The sequence below is a fragment of the Schistocerca nitens genome, chromosome 8 (genome assembly GCF_023898315.1).
Source record: "Schistocerca nitens isolate TAMUIC-IGC-003100 chromosome 8, iqSchNite1.1, whole genome shotgun sequence".
Lineage (NCBI taxonomy): Eukaryota > Metazoa > Arthropoda > Insecta > Orthoptera > Acrididae > Schistocerca > Schistocerca nitens.
Genome location: NC_064621.1, coordinates 456,553,688 through 456,581,162, shown reverse-complemented (window position 1 = coordinate 456,581,162; position 27,475 = coordinate 456,553,688). Strand labels below are relative to the sequence as shown.

Below are 27,475 nucleotides of genomic sequence, written 5' to 3'. Positions count from 1 at the left end.
CAAAATCGCATGAGTTACCTTGGAATCGCACAAAGCACAACCCACAAATAGGTGCAGCGATTTTATCAACCTCTACCGCTGGTTAAACAATTATGGACAGAAATGTAGTTGCAGAATATCTTCATACGATATTGCAATTCACTATTTGAAATGCTGTGTCACAGTGTCGGTGGATTCAAATTTATAGGTATCACTGATTTGGTCTTTGCATAATGAAGTGGATTATTTGTGTAAACAGTTAACTAATAGGTTACACAAGATAACAACTAAAATGTCTGGTTATTTACCTGACCATCGTAGTCCTTTTAATGTTTGTTATAACTGACTGGGCATTATCTGCTGAGATATGCAAGGCAAGTAAATCGGAGCTGTTGCTGCATCAGTAAAGTAGCAAAATGGGTACCTGGTGCGGGAGTTGCTGTTGCTGCTGCAGCTGTCGTTACTTCTGGTGCAGAAGGCATCATTTCTGACCCATCCAAATCTGAACCTGTGGTAACTACTGTTGGCGTTGGTGTTGTTGTTTCTGCAACAGGAGATAGTGCGTGCACTTATCATACAAAAGGTAATGAACTGTGTAGGAACTACAACGTAATTACAAGTACATTATAAATTGTTTCGAAATCAAGCCACACGAAGGATCTGTCACATAAATTTATTTTAATACAGAAAAATGGTGCTATGTTATGGCTTCCATAATCAGGGGGTTCCAGGAAGTGACTACTGTCAGTATCGGTTTCATTTGACGTATCATGTGATATACATAATCTGAAACACATGACCATTCCAAAACGTACAAGTGAAATTCGAGAATTAGGTGATTAGACTGAGGATTTCTTGATTGGGATAGGGCTGAGCTTTGTTTTGGTTGGAGAATTATCGAAACTGACAGTTGCATGCCTTGGAGAAGAACCTTGTGACACCTGCTCAAGTCGCTTATTAATGATCTGGCAAGTATTACTAACACCAACATCGGACTATTTTCATATGATACACTTAAGTGTGCTGAAATACTTTCTAAAAACGTCCAATAAGAATTTGTGGAGATCGGAAAGTGGTGCAGATTGGCTACTTGCGTTTTATGTTCACAAGTGTAGAATTATACAAGTCACAAAACCCAAAATCGTTGCAACCAAAGAGCATTATGTCAACTCGTACAAATACCTGCCACTAAAAGTGTGTGGAAATAAACGTAGGGGGCCAACAGGGGTGCTGCTGCAGTTCGTTAGTGCGGGTTGCCACATCAGGGGCAGGTACGCACTCAGGTGCTAACCTACGTTTCTCCTTTGATTGATAGGTACTTAAGCTATTGTTCTTCTTTGACTGACAGGTACTTAATGTATTGTTCTGCTAAAAGGATCCTTCCTTTTCATTGACAGGCACTTAACCTAATTTCCCCAATCCCCTCCTGCTCCCCTCCCCCATCACCCCCTCCCCCTCGCTGCTACAGGTACACCTTTCATGTCTGAGTTATTCAAATAGCACCACTCACTGTTGTCAGTTTGATTGATTACTTAATTAAATTGATCAATAATTTAACCTCTCCCCCTCTGGTAAACCACCTCCTCTCCCATCGTCCCGCTGGGAAATTGTTGAGAAAAAGAGTCAGTTGACAGGTCATTCAGACGGAAAAACATTGCTGTGTATGGAATATTGTTTAAACAATTTAAACCATGTATGTAAAATTGTTTATTTAAACAATTTAAGGGATTCAAGGTAATGTATGGAATATATGAAAATGGGTGCAGAGGAAGGATCTCATAACAGTAAATTCAAGGGTATGTTGTTTATTTATAAAAAATTCTGTTTCTGGGGTTTGGATTTCTCTTGCTCATCATTCTCTGCTGTTTGGTAATATGTAGGTCTTGTAAGAAGTAAATACAGGGGTGCAAACATGTTGCATAACCAGATATTCGGCACTGTACTCTGGATGTCTTAACCAAAATACTGAAGAACCAGAGCAACTGGTGCTTTTCATTCATTATTTTAATGTTTGGTCCTTTGTCAGCACTTGACCTATTGTTCTGTTAAGTGGTTTTCCATGTCACACCCATTTCCTTAAACTATTGGACCGCCTTTGACACCAAATTAGGTAATTAGTTAGGGACTCCCTCCATTTTCTGGTACACTTTTCGAATTTCACATGCTTTTGAACGCCATTTTTGGCGCATTCTTTGTCACCCACCCGTCAGACTATTCTACTGCCTTTCACATAAAAAATTATGCAAATTAACCTATTGTTCTGACCTTAACCTACGTTCCTCCTACATGTCACCAACTCACGCACACCCTCCCATTAACTATTGTGCTGCTAACACCACATTGATATAAAGAATTTACGCTAATTAATTAAATATTAAATCGATACTTTTCACATGTATGGGTAATTTTTCTTAATTCGCAGCATCCTATTGGTAGGTGAAATTGATAGAATGTAGTTTAAAGAAAAGATCGCTAGTAAAAACACATCTCGCCACCCAACGCCTGACACTGACACCAAAGTCTGGAAATTTGGAAATTTGTGGTAAGTTCCTATGGGACCTAATTGCTGAGGTTATCGGTCCCAAGGCTTACGCACTACTTAATCTAACTTAAACTAACTTACGCTAAGGACAGCACACACACCAATGCCCGAGGGAAGACTCGAACCTCCGACGGGGGGAGCCGCGCGGACCGTGACGAGACGCCCCAGAACACACGGCTACCCCGCACGGTCCTAAGTCTGGGTACACCAGCGGCCTGGCCTCCTGAAGTGGCGACACTGACGTGAGCTGCCAAGCGATGCACAAGTGTCTGTTTGAGTCCCGCAAGTATGAGGCGGCTGCATGCCTTTCGTACTTGACACTTGAGAAATTCCTGACACTGCTCATGATGTCATTCAATTCAAATATAATTTGTTTAAATTTGTATAAATTTGTTTAAATATATTACCTCTCTTACAGCATTAATGGCTTAGTGTTTGCTTACCACCAGAAGAGGCTGAGATACCAGTGCTTGTTTAGCTGTCGGTGTGAAAGGAGCATGAGGAAATTTTGGTGCCAGGCAGGGGTCGTTTCAATAGCCATATTTCATGCACTCATTCAGACAAGGACTGCACCCACAGCCTCCTACATGAAGAATTTAAGCGAGCATTAATCCTTAAATATATGAAGAGGAAGACTACGGTCCTGCAAATAAATGCTTTGTGTAACACAACACATGGAAACATCTGCCTCTGCTGGAATTGCCTGTCACTTCTAAAACCTACGTATAAGCTCCCACTGCACAAGAGACAACAGCCTCCGATCCATCAGACCAAAGAACTGATATAACGCATGGTGGATCCACACTCGTGAGCTAACTCGAGTCACTGTGGGTCCTGGGACCCATCCACGACACATGCACATATACAGACATAGAGAAGACAGAGAAACGCACTGAAAATTTGGTATATGAGGGTGGAGGCGTCTGGATGCAGTCGAGTTCAGTGCTGTACTACTACTCCCGATCAGAAATATTGTGATTTTGTGCTCGGAGTTGGCAGCTGTACTACATTTACAAGTAGTTTTAGAACATGGAACGAAAGGTTATGTCATGATCGCATGGGTAGAAGTGACGTAGAAAATCGATAGATTTGCGAAAAATGATGAAAAATATGTATAAACTGAGCGAAAATAGTCTGAAATGTGGGGAACTTGAGGAAGTAATTGCGTGTCTTCTGGTTGGCGCAGAACAACTCTTGTATATGAGATCAAGCACGCGACAGCAAGAGGAATCCAAGGAAACGTCGACGTGGAAGCGAAGGTTGGCAGGGAAATAGTAACTTTTTTCTGTCGAGGCAGCATTCTACTGTATTTCTATTGAAGTAACGGTAATACACACGAGTTGACTACGGTGTTTGACGATTTTCAGGAAGACAGAGATACCATCTACCTGTAAACTTACATGCATCTGCGTTAAAGGATAACAGAGAATGGACGGGGTGAGCGATTAAGTTGTAGCTGTAACAACGTACGTTTTAATGGCAGACTGACGATGCATTCTTCACAGGGAGGGAGAAGGTAGCGGAGGTCATTTGATCATTACTTCAACTGTTCTGAGGCTGAATCAGTTGCTTGACATAGCCTGTATTCGACTCATATAAAACCATGTGTTCTGTGTTTGATTTAAAGCACTGTCTACTTGTGATCGTTAACAGCAAACCTCTTCATCATCAGAGTACTTCCACCTCATGTGTGATGAAACGTGACCATCCTGTTTCGACACATTTCTCCAGATGAACGAGGATTTATGTGAGGCAATCCACCCCGCTACATCATCTTGGGCATAAAATCGAGCCTTCAGTTTCATAACTACTGGGATTCTAAGTTAGTGACAGATATTTATGAGGTGATGCAATTCCCCCGTGAACATCTGCTTCACAGAGGTCCTGTTTACAGAGTTAGTAGTAGCATGCCGTGTAATTGCACATGTCGGACGCCACTGCTATGCGTTTGTCTCTTTCCTTGTAAGAGGTATTCTCTGTTACTAAAGATCATTTGCTATAGGACTGATGAAAGCATAGTATAATTTCTGAAGCATCATCGGATGTGAATAGTTGGGCACTATACACCTCTGGACAGGTATACTACACAGCATACATGTCATGTTTCACAAGGAATCGATTCTTTAAGGAAGTAGTTTTTCATTTTACAGTTTCAAATGGCTCTGAGCACTATGGGACTCAACTGCTGAGGTCATTAGTCCCCTAGAACTTAGAACTAGTTAAACCTAACTAACCTAAGGACATCACAAACATCCATGCCCGAGGCAGGATTCGAACCTGCGACCGTAGCGGTCTCGCGGTTCCAGACTGCAGCGCCTTTAACCGCACGGCCACTTCGGCCGGCATTTTACAGTTTATCACCATGGTTTATCGTAGAGAAACCTGCCAGGAGAATGTATGTCATGCGTTGGGAATATATTTCTTACACTGGGATATGACTAATAGGTAGGAAACCACAATGATCTAACATTATAGCGTGTTTTAAGTGCAGAACATGGTAGCCTTAGGAGTGCCTGTGTTTATATACTCTCTTACCAATACCATCCTGGTAATTAACCCAGAGCTATAAAAATACTTCAGAATTGCTAGCGCGGGTGATTTACGTAGAAAGCAACAAACTCCGTCCGTCTGGAGCTCCAACATGCATAAAAACCATCCGTTTCTTGTTCTTAACCGTCTGTTATATCTCCACAACGGTTTCGTATCTACTGTACACTGATAAGGGATGCTAACCTCCTCGACATTCACGCAACCGGAGAAATCTTTAGCTCTTGGATGGGTGCAGGGCCGTAGTTACAGCCTCAGCTCAACACTGTCTCTGCATGAAACGTGGAATGTAGCGGTCGACTTCTGGTCAGCTGCAGGGAGGATTGGTCAAAGACAACGCGAGGAGATTTTTTGTTCTCTAACTTTACCCTAAGAATGCGAGAATGCCCTGTGACTCAAATCCACTTTGAAATAGATCATAAGTTATCCACTATGATCGAAATTCTAGAGATATGGAGAGCGCTGTCTTGTATACTTTCTTGATGTATGTATTCGAGAAACAGCATTGAATGGAGGTACCGCAAAGTCATCTATCTACATTCGGAATGATACTCGCAAAGTAGAGAAGGGTCAGTTTAGCTATGATACTCAGATTGTGAAACATGCTGTCGCATCATCGCTTGATGTCGAAATTACTGTAAAATTGCTAAAATTGTTCGCACTCTTATCTGTGACGCTTATTATTACAGAATATGGACGGTGTCTTTCCATCCCATACGTCCACTGGTTCACTGTTGGTTACCGCATAATTACTGACTGACATCGCTTATTTGAGTTGGAGAAAGTTTTGGGGGAGGGGCAACACCTTCTGGGAGCGGCTAGCACCGAAACTGTGATCGCGTACATGACTGAAATATGGGGAATCAGTTGAAACAGCACGCAGAGTCATCAGCTATTCCGTAACTGTGACAGATGAGTTTAAATGTAAAGGTTCTCAATCACGTTTGGACAGCAGTTTGGAAATTCCCTACAACGCCGTCAAACTCTTCAAGTTTCCTTATGTTGTAACGGTCTTCTATTTAAAATCATCCAGAATGAGTGCAGTCTTACGGTAGCAGCAGTAACAACATGATTTACACCATGCGATGTCTAGTTATCTGCGAGAGGCAATGAATAAGAATGTGTTAATCTCAGTTTAGAACCTGACACATATCTCGAAGTTTTGTCAGAAAAACAAAATGTATGGCAGTGTACAAAGCGCTTTACAGCAGAAAAAAACAATGTTTCAGCCAACGACACAGGGTCACAGTCTCTTGCGACTCACAGTACAGTCTGTGGGATACGATCATCCTCCTACAGTATAGGTGTTGAAACTTTAAACTGTTCTGTGCAGAGGACCAATACCTGTATATTTAATAGGATCGCCACATGTGCTCGATGGCGTCATGTGTGCATTTTTTGTTTCCGATATATGGGTGAAGAGAGATGCGTTAAGAATCATATGGAATTCTCTATCGGATGAAGTTAGTGGAGCTTTTATAGTTCGTAATTTTTCTCTGTTGGATAGTACAGAATAACGAAGATATCATGTTGGGGTGATAGACGTGAATTGGCCCTGAGGGATGTAGGTCTGTAGTATTTGTATGTAGTTTTGGAATGCACCATAGTGCTGTAGCAAAATCCTCTTCCTTTTCCCACTTCCCATTTCCCTGGAATGGTCAAAACACAGTCCTGTTGCAGTAACTCAGCTTAGCCTCTTTCTACATCGGTTGCAGTAGGTGGTAGACATAGCTTTCTCTGACTTCTACTCAGTTCCGACTTACATTGGAATTATTACATGCGCAAAGCTGCAGGGATGGTAGCGCATTGTCTGAGGGGCAGTTGCAAGCTGCATAGGGACTAACTAAAACCACATTGGAATTTTACTGTAGCAGATAGGTTCGAGAAAGGTGACACATTTCGAGATATGAAAGTGTCAGAGATATGATTCACTAGTGGCTTTAATCATTAAAGGACTTATCCATAGGATCACATGCAGGTAAGTGGTTGAATAGAAATATTTGATTCCAAATCCCAGAAAGCATTCCCACTGAAAGCGTAGCACTAGAGATCTGAAACGCTAGTGTACATTTCTCATGTCCTCAATTATCACATCATCTAATATTATTCGTGATCCTTCTCAATCAACCATCGCCTATAACCCAGTCAATATATCGCTGAATCTCTGAGTTGGCATCGAGAGAGAATACATTGCAGTTACTGTAGAAATATCTAGCAGCGGTGGCGTGATGAAGTTGCAAATACCTGTTAAATACCATGCTCCTTAGCCGAAACATTTTCTAAATTCGGGAAGTTTATTATGAGGTTGCACTGTTGGCAACGTTTAACTGCACTTTTGGCCTGATACTATACACTCTGCCGATAACCACCTATATTCAGTGTCATGGTAATTGTCTGGAAAAAACCACTTCATTCAGAGCTAATGCCACAGATACATTTATAAAGCGAGTATAGCTTTTAACAGGGATTCTTGTATGTACCTGTAGATCCAAGACTGCTTGTTATGGTAATATGGTTGTGTTTTTTAACATCTGGCTGTTTGTAAGACTTTTGCTTCTCTTTCTAGGACACAGTGGTACCACTCGCAAGACAACTTATCAGAAACGTACGTCCATTGTTTATTTAGGTCATCATTATTTCGTATCGCCAGCAATCAGTTATTGACGAAGTATTATACTTAGTAGTAGAGGATGTGTGATAGGTTAGCCTTGAACGTCAGGCTTATGAACTATGTGTTTGAGTTCCAACATGTGCAAAGGAAATAACTTTATCCAGTCGTAACGAAGATATGGGTTTGACGTGGGATACTGTGATAGTAAAAGGAGGACTATGTCAAGTCACAAGAATGGTAAAGACACTTCTATTTGCAGAGCCACAGCCGTCAGCAGGGTGTATTTCAGATACTTGGCTCATTTTCGAATGATGTTCAACGGAAACCGCAATCTTAACATTTAATTGCAAGTATAGCGATGAAATATACAGGGTGTTACAAAAAGGTACGGCAAGTTTCCTGGTTCTCTAGACATGAGAAACCCCTTAGTTGACTTTGTGACTTTGTAAAATATAAGGATGATTTGGAATCTGTTGTATCACCGACTATGGTATTCGCGAGTGGAAATATCAGATTCCCCTATTTTTTCCGAGTTTTCACGTAAAGGTCTTTGCACATGGGATACGTTTCCCAGTCAAACGTAAAAACTGTTCCAATTTTGCTCTTAAAACTAAATGAAAATGGACTTTGTCTATTTTCGTGGAAAGAAGACAATTATTATCGTCACAAATGTTTCTTTTTCCTTTTTTAAAATAGTTGCTTTATTATGGTGTCCAGCACAAAACAGTGGGTGAGTTCTCTATGAGACCGTGGCTCTCACCCTGTCCCAGCTAGATCTTCCTGACGTTAAACAAAAGTTTCTTCCATCCCAGAACTAGAGGCCTATTGGAGGCATTGGGGACCTGTCTAGTCTGTGACAGCTCATGGTCGCAGCGGCGCCCCCTAACCATTAGGGGCAGCTGTGTCACTATACTTTAGATGACCAGGATGCATTTGGGAAAGCCGCCCTTTTATCTCCTATTGTTTGCTTAACTATACCTGCTTTTGTGTTGGCAAAGGACTATCGCTTCAAGGCAGACCACAGCCATCACAAGCCACAAGGCTGTTGGCATAGTAGCTCCCTCCATTGGTCCATCGACCCTGTAGGTGGTGAGAGGGCTTCCATTTTCGGGAGTTTGAGATTGTACATGGTGAAGAATGCATGTTCAAATACCACCCCCTCTGTAGTCTTTTAGGACAACGATTTTCCCCAGTACATGTGCAGCATTATGACCTGTTCAATACGAGTGCTGGTTTTTTCATGACAATTTCTAAGCGTAAATAGAACTGTGATGCATTTATTCCATCAGCTGTGATAGTGCTTATTGGTTTCGGTTAGCTCGACTGTGGGGTGATTTTTAGTGGGCATGTCTATTGAACTCTGTCAAACAGCCATAGATGCTGCATGTTTGCAGGTAATATATTTTTTATACTCCTCTCTGTCCAACACCAACATCCAGTCAGCTGAACGAATAGATAGTACCTTAAACCCCACCCAGGATAACACCTGTTGTACGGTATCATTAGTTTTTTGAGCTGTATTGCGATTCCATGCCGTCCTTGTGCAGGGTTATACATATAGTTGTGTAACTATGCCCGATCTTTGTCATTAATTATTTAATTAGAATCTATATTTGCGTCAGTTTCCCGACTAAAATACATAAAGTACACTAACCTAAGGTTCCCCTCTCGCATCTGGACAGCTTCCATGTGTTGGGGGTGCACTTGAGCTTTCCATCCAGTACAATCAGAGTTCGAGTGGTTAATACGTTACATTTTTTATGTACACTCAGCGTTTGTGCACTGCATTATTTTCGGGTGTTTAAGCATTGTGAACATGTTTGCATAGCATTACACATGCATTATTTCGGTGATCTACGAGTAGTTTGCACGTCTATGTGCTGTGTACTGGATTATTTCAGTAATTTAGGAGTTCTTTGCGTGTCTGCACATGAGTGTACTGCATTATACACGAGTAGTTTCCAGGTCGGTCTGTAAACTGTATATTGTGACCCAAGCACATCAGGGTGAGTGTTTTGTATCAGCATAATAAATAAAATAGGTGAAATCCGTCCCTAAATAAATTGTAGCAAAAATAAATAAAGTACACTCCTTCCTGTCTCCAGCAGCCCAGAACAGGATGATTCCTGCCAATTTTCCACTCCAGACCGCCAGGGGGATGAGGAGGCTGTGACACAGGTATAGCTGAGAAAAACACTTGAAGTGATCATGATGCTGTGCTCCTGTGGACTGAACTGTACAATCATGTAACCCATTATGGCGCCCTCTAGCCATGAACTTGCCAATGAGCTCAGTTCTTTGGTCTGGTGGATCACAGGCAGTTGTCACTTGTACGGTGGGAGCTTATATATATATATATATATATATATATATATATATATATATATATATATATATATATATATATATATATAGGTTTTAGAAATGACAGACAATTCCAACAGAGACAGATGTTTCCATGCATTGTCTTATGCAAAGCATTTATTTGCAGGACTGTATTCTTCCTCTTCATATATTCAAGGATTAATACTTGCTTCCATTCTTCATGTAGGACGCTATGGATGCAGTCCTCAGCTGAATGACTGCATGTAATACAGCTATTAAAACGCCCCTGTCTGGCACCAACATTTCCCCATGTTCCTTCCACACCGAAAGCTAGGACTGATATTTCAGCCTCATGTGGTGTCAACACCATAATAAGCCACTAACTCTAAAGGTAGATAATAAATTTAAACAAATTATATTCGAATAGAATGACATCATGAGCAGTCTTAGGAATTTATCAGGTGTCAAGTATGAAAGGGATGCCGCCGCCTCAAACTTGTGGGACCCAAATGGACATCTGTGTGTTGCTTGGCAGCTCATGGGCCCTACATCACTTTGCAGGGGTCGTCAGTGGACCAGACTCCGGCATTGGCATTGGGCGTCGGGTGGAGGGATGTGATTTTTACCAGCAATGTATTGTTTAAACTATATTCCGTCGATTTCACTGACCAATAGGATGCTGCTCATTTAGAAAAACTACCCCATACATGTGAAGAATATCGATTTAATTAATTATCATAAATTCTTTGTATCAACATGGTGTTAGCAGCACAACAGTTACGGCGAAGGTGTGCATCAGTGGGTGACATGGAGCAGAACAATAGGTTAATTTGCTTAATTTTTATGTAAAACGCAGTACAGTAGTCTGAGGGGTGGGTGACAAAGAAGAATTCGCCAGAAATTGATTTAAAAAGCATTTGAATTTCGAAAAGTGTACAAGAAAATGGTCGGAGGACATAACTAATTACCTAACTTGGTGTCAAAGGCAGTACAATAGTTTAAGGAAACGTTGGTGACATGGAAAATCACTTAATAGAACCACAGGTTAAGTGCTGACAAGGGAACGAACATTTAAATAATAAATGAAAGCAGCAGTTCTTTTGCTCTACGATATTTGGCTAAAACACCCATAGTACAGTGCCAAACATTAGGTTATTCTACATGTTAGCCCCCATGTACTTATTTCTTTCAAGACCGACATGTTTCCAAACGGCAGAGAATGATGAGCAAGAGAAATCTAACCCACACAAACTCAATATTTTTATAAATAACCATCATGCCCTAGAAAATGTGAATGTGGATGTTTCATATGGTCAGCACACCACTCTCCCAGGCCAAGTCTCTACATTCAGTTAAGTAGCTCCTCAATTGGTCTCACAAGGGTTGAGCGCATCCCGCTTGCCAACAGCGCTCGACAGAGCTGTACGGTCATCCATCCAGATGCTAGCCAAACTCGACAGCGCTTACTTCCGTCACCTGACGGGAACTGGCGTTACCACTGCGACAGCGCCGTGGACAAAATCAAACGGCGGAACTTTCGTTTTAAAAGTTTTACCTGACTATGGCACCAGACAAGGGTAAAATTAAAATCCTACTCTGATCACTGAAGACATCAGATTGCCATTCCATCGTCCATTCGACTGTTTCACGACACCAGAGAAGCAGTGCTTCGCTGTGTCATAGTGTCTGTAGCGAGAGGCACACGTCATACTGGTGCTGCATACTGGTGACGCATAAGGTAGAACTTGGGCCCAGGTTTCTACCGTAGATGAATTTAGGCCGGCCACTGCTGCTCGAAAAGTGCGTCGTAACTGAAGTTTGTCTGTACTGCGTGTACTTCCAGAATCTGGTCTACAAGTCAAACATTTCACAGACCACTGCTGAAAGCAGAGACGCAACATTCATCTACGTATACATGGGCACTCTGCAAATCACATTTAAGTGCCTGGCACCACTGATACACTATGCACAACATGTGCAGAACCCGTCGATTCGTCAATCCAGTTCCTACAGATCCCTGCGGCGCATCGTTGTATTCCTCAATGAGTGTTCCACTGTTCGCCCTTAAATCCAGCACTGTCACTGGATACAGAGCTAAAGCAGAGGGGCTACAGGCTGCTCTCGTCAGCACCATCTGATTACTGATGACCGTTACAAGTAAATCACTAACACTACAAGCCCACAGTGTGCACATGTTATATGCTGGTCTCATTGAACACAGTCCTTGAAGGTGTTGCATCTTTCCTGGAACCACGGGTTGAGCCTTGGGAAATGCTAATAACCCCTTACTTGTAGGCGTTTGTTGATTGACGTCAGCTATAGCACGAAGGCCTACTTCAGTTGAAATAACCAGATTTAAGCATGTAATTTAGGAATGTATTACAGCTCCCACGTTTCTTTACTACAGGAGCCACCAGGACGTGATTAAGACAATTTACATCGCACTCTGACGCGCTAAGGAAGTCCTTTATCCTGAGTTCCATACTTGAATGCAACGAGAAACAGCCCTAATACACAGGACAACCACTAGTACAGAGATCTGCACAGGACGGGCATCTAACGATCTAACGATCGCTGGAGCTAGACGGTCTTGATCCTGTGAATGATACAAGTACGTTAATCGAATTTATGCAGCAATAGTGAAAACGGTAGAAATATAAACAGTTCATACCCGAAGCCGGAGTCGTGTGTAGTGCAGGTGCCGTCGTCGCTTCTGGTGAGTCATCAAGACCTCCTTGAATCACCAGTGTTGATCCATCAGAAGGCTGCGTTGTCACTATTGGTGTGTACGTTTCTAACTCCGACGTGCTTGTAGTTTCTGGAAATGGCGATTAAGAGAGTAGTTATTCTACATGTACATCTACTTGATTACTCTGCAATTCACATTTAAGTGCTTGGCATAGGGTTCATCGAACCACAATCATACTATCTCTTTACCATTCCACTCCCGAACAGCGCGCGGGAAAAACGAACACCTAAACCTTTCTGTTCGAGCTCTTATTTCTCTTACTTTATTTTGATGATCATTCCTACCTATGTAGGTTGGGCTCAACAAAATATTTTCGCATTCGGAAGAGAAAGTTGGTGACTGAAATTTCGTAAATAGACCTCGCCGCGACGAAAAACGTCTTTGCTTTAATGACTTCCATCCCAACTCGCGTATCATATCTGCCACACTGTCTCCCCTATTACGTGATAATACAAAACGAGCTGCCCTTTTTTTCACCCTTTCGATGTCCTCCGTCAATCCCACCTTGTAAGGATCACACACCGCGCAGCAATATTCTAACAGAGGACGAACAAGTGTAGTGGAAGCTGTCTCTTTAGTGGACTTGTTGCATCTTCTAAGTGTCCTGCCAATGAAACGCAACCTTTGGCTCGCCTTCCCCACAATATGATCTATGTGGTCTTTCCAACGAAATCAAATGAGTAATATTGGAATTGAGCAATAATGAGTAAAAGACGTTGCAAGATACTAGATGGTTGTTGAAACCATGTTACCTAAAACCATCAGGCGAAAATTTTTTTCTGCCGAGGAAGGTTTACCTATGGCTTCCAAAAACAAATGGGAAGGTGCCAGTGATTGCTGACAATCCGGCTTTGCTTTGACGTATTGTCTCTTCTTCGATTTCGGGATTTGTGGCACTCTAAACAGTATTCAGATGGTTGAGGACATGAGAATTTAATGTTAGGAAATGAATATTTCAGGAGTAAAAGGTTTACGAATAAGTTATTCGTGCTAGTATTAATCAGTTACTTATGTCTCTCGACTAACAACTTCCTCCCCGTTCGACATTGGTGGCACTACCTTGAAAAGGAATACACAGTCGATCACCAGTGATGTGTTGCAGGACTGCACTGGTTTTGCGGCTTGATTTGAAAGACTACAGGCGGTTATAAGTCTACACCCTCAGAGCTATCCTTTAACTTATAAGCCTTTCATTTGTCTATCTGTCTAAGCATCCGTTAACTTAATCATGCCCTCTGACGGTAGTTGCTGTTCCTAACCTGCACTGTAGGTTATCACTTTTGTGAGAATCTTAAGTAAAATTTTAATACTGAAATAATGTTATGAAATGGTTGCCACATAAATTATTGATGCCTGATTAATATATCGACGCAGGACTAATGTTGTATAAAAATGGCAAGAGCTTATTGATCATAAATCACAAGTAATGGAAGATGACGAATAAATCATTCACGAATGGCAACACAAATAGAAACCACAAATAATTAAAATTCCACTGGGTGGCGTTTGGTTGGCAAAGAGTACCGTTTATCTATTTAATCTATTTACCCTGGCTCAAAACGTGTGTAACGCAATTTAAAATTATCTAACGTTGAGTAGACTTTGAGGAATTTATTCTATCCAGAAGTTATTCTGTGTTAGTGCAGCTGAGAACAAGTGTCGAGACTGTAGTTCTGTTTGCCTTAACAAGCTAGAGCAGTAATATTACACCTCCTCCTCGATGCTTGGCGCTGTCTCACGTCACGGTTGTGATGCAAGCGTCTGCAGAGGAGAGATGTGAGGCGCTGCAGTCCGTCATCACTGGCACGAAATGTGCAACGTTGTTGGCAATTACTATCTGATGGCGTCCTGAAACCTTCCAGCATGTGACACGCCTATTCGCTAGTCATACCATTGGCCTATCTGACTCACTGATATAACAGTGCACACAAAGGGATAAAACGTCAAAGTGGTAGACCGGGTAGGAATAAGATTATCCAAGGCACAGCGAGTTGTCCAAGGTGACTGAGGTCTAAATAGTGCTGATAAGACGTCACCACATGCTCCCCAGTGAAGTTGAGTGACAATGTGAAGTCACGCTCAGCACCTGTGTCCTAATTACAAGCCATTCACAACAACAGTCAAGACCAGCATCTCCTCTCCAGACTGGAGTCTGAAACAGAAACACCATTTCTCCATTTGTCCTTTTCCATCAAATCTCGGTAAGTTTAAAATAGATTTGAAAAGAATATGATTGACTCCTAAACTGCTGGGCTGTGATTGGGAGCTCTAAATATGTATGTTCTCTTTCCCTTAAAAGCTCTCTGACTGGACATTTTCAAGAAACGGATATAGATTAGGAGAGAGAAGTTACATGATGACGTCAGAGAAACGGGTGTGGCTTGTAACGTTATGTGTAAGGTACAAAGCGCAGTACAGTACTTACACAGAGTGATTCCGTGATGATTTTACTAACTCTCAGGGGTAAAATAAATGTCGGATGACTAGGGCCTCCCGTCGAGCAGACCGTTCGTAGGCTGCAAGTCTTTCGATATGACGCCACTTCGGCGACTTGCGCGTCTGTGGTGATGAAATGACGATGATTAGGACAACACAACACCCAGTCCGTGAGCGGAGAAAATCTCCGACCCAGCCTGGAATCGAACCCGGGCCCGTAGGATTGACATTCTGTCGCGCTGACCACTCAGCTACCGGGGGTGGAAACTCTCGGGGGTGATAGAGAAGGGTGAAACTACCTGTTTGACGTAAGAGAGTCTGGTCAGGAAACAAAAGACTCAAAAGCTGCAAGCGGTAATCTTTGCTACTTCTGACTGTGGAAAGCGTGTACTGGTACTGTTGATGCTACAATTTTAGGATCGACAACTTATAAAGATGTTAGTATGGACAAAAACAAGAAAAAAATGCATGGTAAACGTGGGTTCTGAATTCATACATCAAGAATTTTGGACACTTGTCCATTATCAATACTGTTAAGCACATGTGCTACAACGTCTTTGCTCTCCATGTTTTGGGAGGATATAGTATAGGCAAAACAAAAAAGAATTATCTACTAACCAAGGACTATAAAATGTACACCTCAAAGGTGATGAGCACTTATTCATTAGACGAGATGTGTTTCACAGTAGCGAAGATGAACAAGTGGTATTTGCTCTTAAAGCTTGCATTTTGGAACCCACGTTTAACAGATATTTTCTCTTGTCTTGGTCCATACTGTCATATCTGGAAGTTGTCTACTATACAATCACAGCTAGAACAGTACCAATACGTCTTGTAATCCACTGTCAGAAGTATCAGAACAATTGTCGCCTATTATTTCCGACTCGGTCGTAGTTGTATGGGGATTCACCACTATCTCCATCGAAAGTTTGTAACATCATCACCGAATCACCCGGTATATGCACCGAAAAGTGTTCGAGAATGACAATTCCTTGGATTGAAAATCGATACCGATTATCCACTCCCATGTATAGTCAATGACAGTATCTTTTTCCCTAGGGCACATCACCTCTATCACTGGGACTGGTGAGAGCGAACTCGATGTTGACTAATGGGAAAACGCCAAGGTGGTATACCTGATGGGACTGAGGTCTAAATTGTGCTGATAAGACGTCACCACATCCTCCCCAGTCAAGTTGAGTGACAATGTGAAGTCACGCTCAGCACCTGTGTCCTAACTACAAGCCATTCACAACAACAGTCAAGACCAGCATCTCCTCGTCTGAATCAGAAACACCATTTCTCCATTTGTCCTTTTCCATGAAACCTCGGTAAATTTAAAAAGTGCATCCAAGCAGTTTCGCCCACAATGGTTTTATGCCAATTACAAGACTCCACAGCTACCATGCCTCCTCTCTAGCTCATTTGCTCTACCTTCCAGTCAATCCTAAGCAAAGGTAATGATATTGTTTTCCATGCTGGAGAGGCAGCCAGTCTCTGACAAATTTCAGTACAGGGAGGAGAAGATGTTACGCTCCCGAACTGTTTTTCCGCAGCCATTCCAAACAGTGTGTTTTTAGTTTTCTCATAGGTTTCAAGTGATCAACGTATTTACTGCAGAGATCGTTACCTTGATGGGCTGTACGCTACACATGTCCCGCACACGGACCTCGTCTAAACTTTGAGAAATGCTTTTGTTTCCCAAAACAGCTCATTTGAAATTCACCATAAATGTTGCGGTCCATCCTAAAATTATTCTGAAGGCCTGAGGCTTTGCAAAAATCTCGGGAGGCAGAGGAACGTTGCCACCTGATGGGTTCATAGATAGCGTCAGATCCGCGGTGAACATGGAAACTCGTTAGTTTTTATGTTTGTTAACTCTTTACACAAATTGGAATTAACGACACTGTCAAAATGCCTTGTCTAGGGGCCACACTTCTCTACGGCAAACCCGTCCCTGACGTGGCCTGAAACGCCTTACAGGAAGACCTTGGTAGGAAGTTTTTCGCCTCTTCGGACAGAAGCATTCTCTGCACATCGTTGCGAGAAATTCTTGGGACCAGCATTCTATCCCTGGTAAGTGCTTTCAGATGTTCGTCTCCCTAACAGCTGCACATGGCTTCCAAGCAACAAACGTCTACAGCAAGGTGCTGTAAAATGCTATTTCAAAGAGAGTTACCATATAGATACCGAGTGCATTAACATTATACTGTATATGCTCCTATCAATGACTGCACATGTTGATAACTTCCTTTCGTCTCAAAAAAATATATCTATATTATGGAGCAATATCAAAATTAAAAAAGAGTGATGTATATGTGTCCGTGGTGTTTACCATTGGCCGCAGCTCTTTTCTCTTTGTCCAAGATGCAGTATTACTTGATACACAAACATACGGACATTAATTCAGTATTTGGTTCAAGAACGTATTATTACGAAATAAAACCTAATATACTGAGATACTTTCGCCTACTGATGTGTGCCCTTGTAGTGACACAGCGAAGTCAATAGAGCAACATTAAATGTGTTGCGTTGTACTTGTTCATAAAGTGCTGGGTTTCGGTAACTCTTTTCACTTACGTTTTGAAATTTAAGAATTAAATTCCTCGCAGACTACTTGCTTCTTTTATAAAATATTTTTATAACGCATTCTCGTGAGACGTGCGAATCCTGATGGAAGTTCGGGCCTTCAGGGATCCAGCATTTGTTTGCTAGGTACGGGCTTGGCTATACCGGGATTCTTCAGCTGGGGACTGGTAGGCGCCACCAGTTCCCTTTCACCATAAGCTCTGAGCATGTTTCAGCGACCACCACAGGGCGTGGTGGTAGAACGATGTGTCTCTCCGGGAACGGGGATCTTGACTTTACCACCCGGATCGAGAGGATGGTAAAAACATCTATAAAAAAAAAACCTCAATTTCAACATGGGCTGCGCACTGATGAGATGCATGGTTGTTACGGTGGAACATTTATTAGCGGGCGATCCCTGAGGAACCTGACTTCAGCTCAGTTGTATAACGCTTACCCAGACATGAGGGGCTCTGTCTGGGTGGACTTTGCTCCCTAACTGTTCATGGGAACACCACGAAGAATAAATTTCATTCTTCTACTCCCAAAGGTTCGAGTGGGCTGTTGGGCAGTCTTACCACCCAAATCCTAAGAGGCCTCATGTGGCTAGTCCACCTAGATCATCTCTGACTATCGACGACCATATCCACAATAAAAGACACATCCTGCGGTGGATAGTGCTTTTGTTGTTATCAAATGTGTTGAGGGTTCTTTGGAAAAGCTGACGCCGTTTTATGTCCATAAAGCACTCAAACGACTTGCTGGGCAACTCAAATCTATCAAGAGGCTACAGAATGGTACTCTTCTGCTGGACACTGTGAAGGCTTCTCAAGTACAGAACCAAATGAATGCGAAGGTTCTTGGAGAATATCCCATCACTAATGAGCTTCACACTGGGTTAAACAGTGTTAAAGGTGTTGTTACTTCCCAGGGCATTATGGATATCGATAGGAGAGAACTGCAAGAGGAGTGGGCAATTGCGCTAGTGACGGGAGCTATATAAGTCAGCATTATTTATTCTGACATTCAATCATCTCAGGTTGCCAGACTATATTGCAGCAGGAATTCTCTGCCTTTAGGTCAGACCGTGTGTCCCCAATCCAATACACTGCTTCAAGTGCCAATGCTTCTGTCACACCAATACGGATTGTAACCGTTGGGTTACATGTGGCTGATGTGGCAGCATAGCATACGAACATGGTTTCCAGTGCACTGCGCCACCCAATTGTGTTAATTGCTCCCAGGTCCATCTAGTTTGGAGTACGGTTTGTCCTGTCTGCACTGAAGAAAAGGAGATTCAGGGATTTAAAGTCACCTGTACTCTGTTGCAAAGGAGGAATTTAAGACCATTCAGACACGAATTTTCTTCAAGTCTTTCGCCCACATGTGGATGCAGCCTGTCCAGAAGGTCAGTGTTATCACCAAGACTGTGACTCTTAAGTAGGGCACATCTACCTGTAAATGTAGTTACCAGCCTGTACTGCTGGTCCCAATCGCTACAGTATTGAATGTTGCCGAACATTGCCCCATCATTGACAGAAAACCCTCACAGCAGACATTGGATGAGATTCCACATGGTATTTCTCATCCATCAGCCTTGTCAACGTCCCCAAAACCTAAGCTGGGGTCGAAGGCCAAATGATCACAGCGGATCGCTCCGAAGCCAATAGACCATGCGACATTGCTGTCGTCTGATGGATCTGACACAGATCAACCCATCGCTGTTATGGACCTTGAAGTTTATCCAAGTGTACCGGCGAGTCCCTCAGGTGATCCCCCTTTACCCCCGTGATATATCAAGAAGGGGAGAGACAGAGTATATCCTCACCGTTAAAATGGCTTTCATACTGCAGTGGAGGGCTAATAGAAATCCTTGGGTAACAGAAGAAATATTGAATTTAATTGATGAAAGGAGAAAATATAAAAATGCAGTAAATGAAGCAGGCAAAAGGGAATACAAACGTCTCAAAAATGAGATCGACAGAAAGTGCAAAATGGCTAAGCAGGGATGGCTAGAGGACAAATGTAAGGATGTAGAGGCTTGTCTCACTAGGGGTAAGATAGATACTGCCTACAGGAAAATTAAAGAGACCTTTGGAGAGAAGAGAACCACTTGTATGAATATCAAGAGCTCAGATGGCAACCCAGTTCTAAGCAAAGAAGGGAATGCAGAAAGGTGAAAGGAGTATATAGAGGGCCAATACAAGGGCGACGTACTTGAGGACAGTAATTTGGAAATGGAAGAGAATGTAGATGAAGACAAATGGGAGATACAATACTGCGTGAAGAGTTTGACAGAGTACTGAAAGACCTCAGTCGAAACAAGGCCCCCGGAGTAGACAACATTCCATTGGAACTACTGATGGCCTTGGGAGAGCCAGTCATGACAAAACTCTACCATCTGGTGAGCAAGATGTATGAGACAGGCGAAATACCCACAGACTTTAAGAAGAATATAATAATTCCAATACCAAAGAAAGCAGGTGTTGACAGATGTGAAAATTACCGAACTATCAGTTTAATAAGTCACAGCTGCAAAATACTAACGCGAATTCTTTACAGACTAATGGAAAAGCTGGTAGAAGCGGACCTCGGGGAAGATCAGTTTGGATTCCGTAGAAATGTTGGAACACGTGAGGCAATACTAACCTTACGACTTATCTTAGAAGAAAGATTAAGAAAAGGCAAACCTACGTTTCTAGCATTTGTAGACTTAGAGAAAGAGTTCGACAACGTTAACTGGAATACTCTCTTTCAAATTCTGAAGGTGGCAGGGGTAAAATACAGGGAGCGAAAGGCTATTTACAATTTGTACAGAAACCAGATGGCAGTTATAAGAGTCGAGGGGCATGAAAGGGAAGCAGTGGTTGGGAAAGGAGTGAGACAGGGTTGTAGCCTCTCCCCGATGTTATTCAATCTGTATATTGAGCAAGCAGTAAAGGAAACAAAAGAAAAATTCGGAGTAGGTATTAAAATTCATGGAGAAGAAGTAAAAACTTTGAGGTTCGCCGATGACATTGTAATTCTGTCAGAGACAGCAAAGGACTTGGAAGAGCAGTTGAACGGAATGGACAGTGTCTTGAAAGGGGGATATAAGATGAACATCAACAAAAACAAAACGAGGATAATGGAATGTAGTCAAATTCAATCGGGTGATGCTGAGGGGATTAAACTAGGAAATGAGACACTTAAAGTAGTAAAGGAGTTTTGCTATTTAGGGAGTAAAATAACTAATGATGGTCGTTGTAGAGAGGATATAAAATGTAGACTGGCAATGGCAAGGAAAGCGTTTCTCAAGAAGAGAAATTTGTTAACATCAAGTATAGATTTAAGTGTCAGGAAGTCATTTCTGAAAGTATTTGTATGGAGTGTAGCCATGTATGGAAGTGAAACATGGACGATAACCAGTTTGGACAAGAAGAGAATAGAAGCTTTCGAAATGTGGTGCTATAGAAGAATGCTGAAGATAAGATGGGTAGATCACGTAACTAATGAGGCGGTATTGAATAGGATTGTTGAGAAGAGAAGTTTGTGGCACAACTTGTCTAGAAGAAGGGATCGGTTGGTAGGACATGTTTTGAGGCATCAAGGGATCACAAATTTAGCATTGGAGGGCAGCGTGGAGGGTAAAAGTCGTAGAGGGAGACCAAGAGATGAATACACTAAGCAGATTCAGAAGGATGTTGGTTGCAGTAGGTACTGGGAGATGAAGAAGCTTGCACAGGATTGAGTAGCATGGAGAGCTGCATCAAACCAGTCTCAGGACTGAAGACCACAACAACAACAACTGCAGTGGAATATCAAAGGATTCAGGAATCATGTGGAGGAACTGAAACTCCTAGGACAGGTGCGCCCCCTGTGCTTGTGTTTTGAAGAAACTCATTTTAAAGATAAAGACGTCCCTGTGATGCAGTGTTATATGCTGTACATCAAGGATGACCTACAGGAGCCAAGGGAAGGGTCACCATGTTCGTCCTATGCTCTATCCCTGGCTACTGACTTGCAGGTAGTTAGGGTTGTAATTCATTTCCATTAGAGGTTTACAGTTTGCTCGTTGTATGTACCTCGTGATGCTGTAGCCTCTGAAGCTCTTACAGCTCTTGTGCAACAGCTCCCCCAACCATTTCTCCTCGTGGGCGACTTCAGTGCCAACCATGTCTAGTGAGGCTCGACTTCTACTTGCCCTCGAGGTCGTGTTTCGAAGAGCCTCGTGATCTCTCACGTGATGTGCGTTCTCAGCACAGTTACTCCCACTAGCCGGCCGGAGTGGCCGTGCGGTTCTAGGCGCTATAGTCTGGAACCGAGCGACCGCTACCGGCGCTATAGTCTGGAACCGAGCGACCGCTACGGTCGCAGGTTCGAATCGTGCCTCGGGCATGGATGTGTGTGATGTCCTTATGTTAGTTAGGTTTAATTAGTTCTAGGTTCTAGGCGACTGATGATCTCAGAAGTTAAGTCGCATAGTGCTTAGAGCCATTTGAACCATTTTTACTCCCACTCATTTCTGTTCAGCTAATGAGTCATTCTCAGCCATTGATCTCTGGTCCCCCCACACTCACAGGACAGGCTCTGCTCAGTGATAGGTCACTGACGACCTTTATTTCATTGACACTTTCCACACCGCATCCCCCTACTGGATGGAGCCCCACCTGCAGAGAAGCCACTGACATGAAATGTCAGCATGGTTAACTGAAGGCTCTTACGACAGCTGGCTGTGTTTGAACACTGCGACAGCGTCCAGGAACGGGTGGACCGCATCACACGAGTGGTCCATCATGCTGCTGAACAATCAGTTCCGCAGTCCTCAGGTCATCTTAGGAAGCGACCTGTGCCTTGGTGCACGGAAGATTGCCGTTTAGCCATTCGGAACAGTCATGTGTCTCTTCAACGATTTCAAAGACACCCTTCGGGAGGCCATCTTATAGCCTTTCGAGTGGCGAGAACAAAAGCCCGACTTATGATTAAGGGGAACAAGAAAAGGTCATGATAAGCGTTTCTGGACTCCATCAAACGTTCCACTTGTCCTAAGAAACAACGGGAAGAAATCAAGAGCATTTCTGTTAAGTACAGTCATTCACCAATAGCAGCAGTGCCGACATGGGGATGTCTCCAAACAGCGCCCAAAGACATCTCTCAGATGCTGGTGGAAAATTTTGCACTTGCTACTGGAAATGGCAGCTAGGATCCGGCGTGTCGTCGCTACCATGCTACTGCAGCGAGGAGAAAGTTTTATTTTAGGGACAACGATTCCGTAACTTACAACTACCCTTTCTCCATGTGGTAGCTGGAGTCAGCCTTGTCCAAGAATCGTGATACTACATCCAGTCAAGATCAGATCCGGTACGGCAAACTTAGAAATTTGCCAGCAGCATCGAAAGATATCACCCTTGAATGTTTTAATCTTATATGGCAGATGGGTACCTTCCCCAATTCATGTAGAGGGACAATTTTCATACCTCTCCTCAAACCAGGAAAGGACCGCATATGTCCCAGTAGCTATTGGAGTATCGCCTTAACGGGGTGTGTAGGGAAGATCCTGGAGCAAATGGTTAATCGTCATCTGGTCTGGTTGTTCGAGACCAGACATCTCCTTAGCCGCTCTCAGTGTGGATTCCGGAGATTTCGCTCCACAGTTGACAACCTGGCTCTGCTAGAGGCGGCTATTCGGCAGTCTTTCCTAAGCAAGCATCACTGTATCGTATCGGTATATTCTTTTATATCAGTGGAGACACTGTATTCTCGCACAACTGCGTCAGTGGCGCCTTCGTGGCCACCTCCCCATTCTCATGCGGTCTTTCCTCTCTCACTGGTGTTTTAGGATCCGAGTTGGTGCCTCACTGTCAGATCGATTTGAACAATAGAAATGTGTCCCTCAGGGCATTTTTTTAAGTGTTACCCTCTAAGCCATAGTCATCAACAGTATCACGTTTATGATATGGAGTCATGTACAGTGCTTCTTATTTGTGAACGGTTTTCCTGTTTTCTGTTCCTCCTCGGTGTTGCAACAGCGACCTGCCAGTTGCGACTTACTCTGAGGTGATTAGATGAGTGGACTGCAAAGACAAATTTTCAAGTTTCTGCGGGTACGTGTGTGTGTGTTCATTTTAATCGTATTTTTACTTTACCTGTAATGCATGTGAGGGACTCCATGCTACATTTTAGAGACTCAGTGCAATTTCAGGGCCTTATTTTTTACCCCAGATTGTCGTGTTTCCCTCACCTGAGAGATCTGAAAGCCATATTTATTTCTCAAAATATTCACTCTGGCGATGAATACGCTTCTACCAACGAGACACGAGTTGCCCGACACCGTCAGTGTACAATGTTTGAATATTATTGTCTGAGCATAACCACACCTTAGCTCGTACTGATTCAACAGACTGAAAGTAAGTCCTCGAAGATGTTCTTAAACCACTGAAAATAGATGAAAATTAGATGGGGCCAAACGTGCTCTCTATGGAGCATAATCAGTGACAGAGAACCTAAGGCGCTGGCTTGTTGCAAATGTCACAGCGCTTGTGTGTGGTCTGACATTGTCATGCTGAAGGAGATTATGTTCGATGTAAGGATGAACTCTGCGAATTAGAAACTCGATTTCAGCACGGTGTTTCTCACGCACCCACACAGTTACGTTACACACCACCATGTTACACGCTACAATTCTGTATCCTCTAGCACCAGGTGAGTGCAAATATGCAGACACGGGAAATAAAGATATAAAATGTTAATAACATTAGTTATATTTAAAAAGCTGCAAGGGTTTCACATAAAAAATTCTGAGGCCTTTTCACAGCACCCTTGTGCATTCTGCATGCCGTTTCCATTTCAGTTGGGTATTTTTTCTACATCTCAACTGATTTATAGTTCGAAATCTGAATGATTGCACTGCTTGATATTTCCTGATTTGGTGTGTCACCTGCGTCTTTTGGTGAAGATATAGCATTAAATCCGAAACAGGATGTTAATTCTCCAGAACCACTTCATCAATATCAGATATGCTCAGTAGTGTGTCTGAGATTTCATCATCTTGCAAAGAGGCTATTATGTTGAGAAAAAACATAAAGTATTGGAACTCTAAAGGGAGGATACTAATGACCTGAGAAGAAGGGAATGACATTTTAAAGTGATGTGGTTACGGCAAAAACGTAGGGGCTGGCGTTCCCCCATCCCTTCTTTCCACGGAAATAGACATTCTGTTGTTCAAAACAACGTTGACGTCATTTCTTTACACTTGCTTTACTGCAATCTTTTTCACTATGAATATACTCCAATAAGGGGTAAATAGTCATTATTAAAACATTATATTTTAAACGTTGTTAACGAGCAACAACCCTTGTGAGTCAAAATATAATCAATATCTTACGAGGTTAAATTCTGACTGTAATACTGGATCGCTTTCGTCCTCCACATCGAAGACAATTACTTCCTCTATCACATCATCAGACAACCCTTCCCCTCAGTGGAGTCTTTCCACCGACGTGCTCGCTCCTCTACATTTAACGGTGGGAATGCCATTGCATTCATAATAATACCACCCTTGTCTTTAAAGTAACAGAAGGTTGGTTTGATTTTCTATATACTGAGACAAGCCTCGCGACGATCATTTCTTTTCTTATTATACTACTTCGTTCCTACAGCCACTCTTAAGGTGTTTGCATTGCTTTATACCTGTATTTCCCTGAACATTTTTGTACTTCCTTCTCTTTTCGGTTACCTGAAATTCTTCTTCTGTTGTCCATGGTTCCTTTACAGTTACTTTCCTTGTACCTACGACTGTCCAACATTTGTGACTGTCCATTTCAAAGATGACAATTCCAATTCAATTGAACAGCCTACAGTGCTATTCCTTATCACAATATCCACGTCTTTAGCGAACTTCAAACGCGTCTCATTACTCCTCAAAACTTCAGTATCCGACATGCTTCCAAACAGATTCTTTTGGACGATGCTCTTAAACTTCAGTCTACTCTTCATCATTATTTAAGACTGTTCTGACTCTACATCTGTGTATGGGTTCGCCTTACAATACACAATCTGATTTCGCTCTGATGTGTTCCAGCTGTAGTCTTCCCCTGTATTTTCCAGGTATACTACCCCTTCTGATTCTTGAACTGATTATTCGCTATCACAATTAGAATGTCCTCCCCTGTCATTACTGCTGTCAAGCTCATATTTTTTGGTAACTTTTTCATCTATTCCAGTCTGTAAAAACCACATTCGTATCGACTACGATTATTATACTTACATGTCTCTTTACGTACTGCAATATGCCTTCAACATTTTCACGAACTTCCTAATTCTCTTCATGAGTAGATTTCACTGCTATAAGTTTCACCTGAACTGTGGTTCTGGTTTGATGTCAAATCTGTAAAGAACAACCCTATCACCGAACAACTTACAGTAGCTCCCTCTTGTCCTACCCTCACGTTATACTATTTTCTGCTGCTGTTGACATTACCCTACAGTCGACTCACCAGACATTCTTACGATCTTTCTATTCCACTTTACTCATCCCCACTATATGTAGACTGAGACTTTGCCTTTTACTCATGCTCATCTCTCTTTTGTCAGTTCCCACCCGGATATCCCAATGGGGGTCTAATCAGGAATCTTTCACCACTGGAGAGATGATCATGATATTTTTTCTGTTAAATACCATGTGTCCTATAGCTAAACATTATGTGGCTCTAATACAGTTGTTACTGTTGGTTTCTACATCCTCATGTTGATCATTGCTGACGGTTCCGGCTTTTAGGAGCAATGTCATGCCCGGTGGCAGGAGTTTGCCCTGAATCTCTGTCCGCCCATCCGCCATCTTTAACAAGGCCGTTGACAGACAAAGCAGACATTCCTGCTGAAATTTATTCAAAACTAAAGCTGTGGCTGGGTTTTAACCCGGACCTAGGATGTTTCGATTACTAGCTAAAACAGTACGAATACGTCTTGGACTCCGTTGTTTCGATTATTAGCTAAAACAGTACGAATACGTGTTGGACTCCATTGCCAGAGGTATCACAACAATTATCGCCTATAGTTATCGAGTCGGTCGTTGCTGCACGGGGATCCCTTACCTCCAACTGATACTTTTACCCACCACCATAACGCATGAAATTTTGTAACGTATTCACGGAATCACCCCGTACACGTACTGAAAAGAGTTCGAGATTGCCAATTACTTGGAATGAAGAAGGATACCGATTATCCACTCTCATGTATAGTCAATGACAGTACCTTCTTCAAAATACGTTGTTTTCCCCAGGACACACCACCTCTATGAACGGGACTGGTAGGAGCGAACCCGATGTTGACTAATAGGAGACAGATTGTAAGTTAACTTCCCATCCACAGATTACTGTAAAATCACATGAGTTAGCTCAGAAGTGCACAAAATAGTACTCACGATTAGGTGGAGCGATTTTATCAACCCATAAAGCTGGTTAAACCAATAGGGACAGGAATATAGTTTCCAGATATCTTCATGCGATAATGCAATGACTGTTTAAATCCCTGTGTCACAGCCACGGTGGAATCATAATTTAATGTTATCACTGATATGATATTTGTATAATGAAGTGAACTATTTGTGTAAATGGTTAACTGATATGTCACGGCCGGCCGTTGTGGCCGAGCGGTTCTAGGCGCTACAGTCTGGAACCGCGCGACCGCTACGGTCGCAGGTTCGAATCCTGCCTCGGGCATGGATGTGTGTGATGTTCTT

At 42.5% G+C, this 27,475-nt stretch overlaps 1 protein-coding gene across 1 annotated transcript in view; it reads right to left on the bottom strand.

The window, feature by feature from the left end:
* Positions 1 to 332: 332 nt before the first annotated feature.
* LOC126199612 (integumentary mucin A.1-like) overlaps positions 333 to 27,475 on the bottom strand; it is a 152,275-nt gene continuing 125,132 nt past the window's right edge. Inside the window, exons 7-8 of the mRNA XM_049936539.1 lie at positions 12,676 to 12,822; positions 333 to 523 (exon numbers count right to left, since the gene is read on the bottom strand). Of these exons, the coding sequence (XP_049792496.1) occupies positions 333 to 523; positions 12,676 to 12,822 (338 nt within the window). The remainder of the gene's footprint in view (positions 524 to 12,675; positions 12,823 to 27,475) is intronic.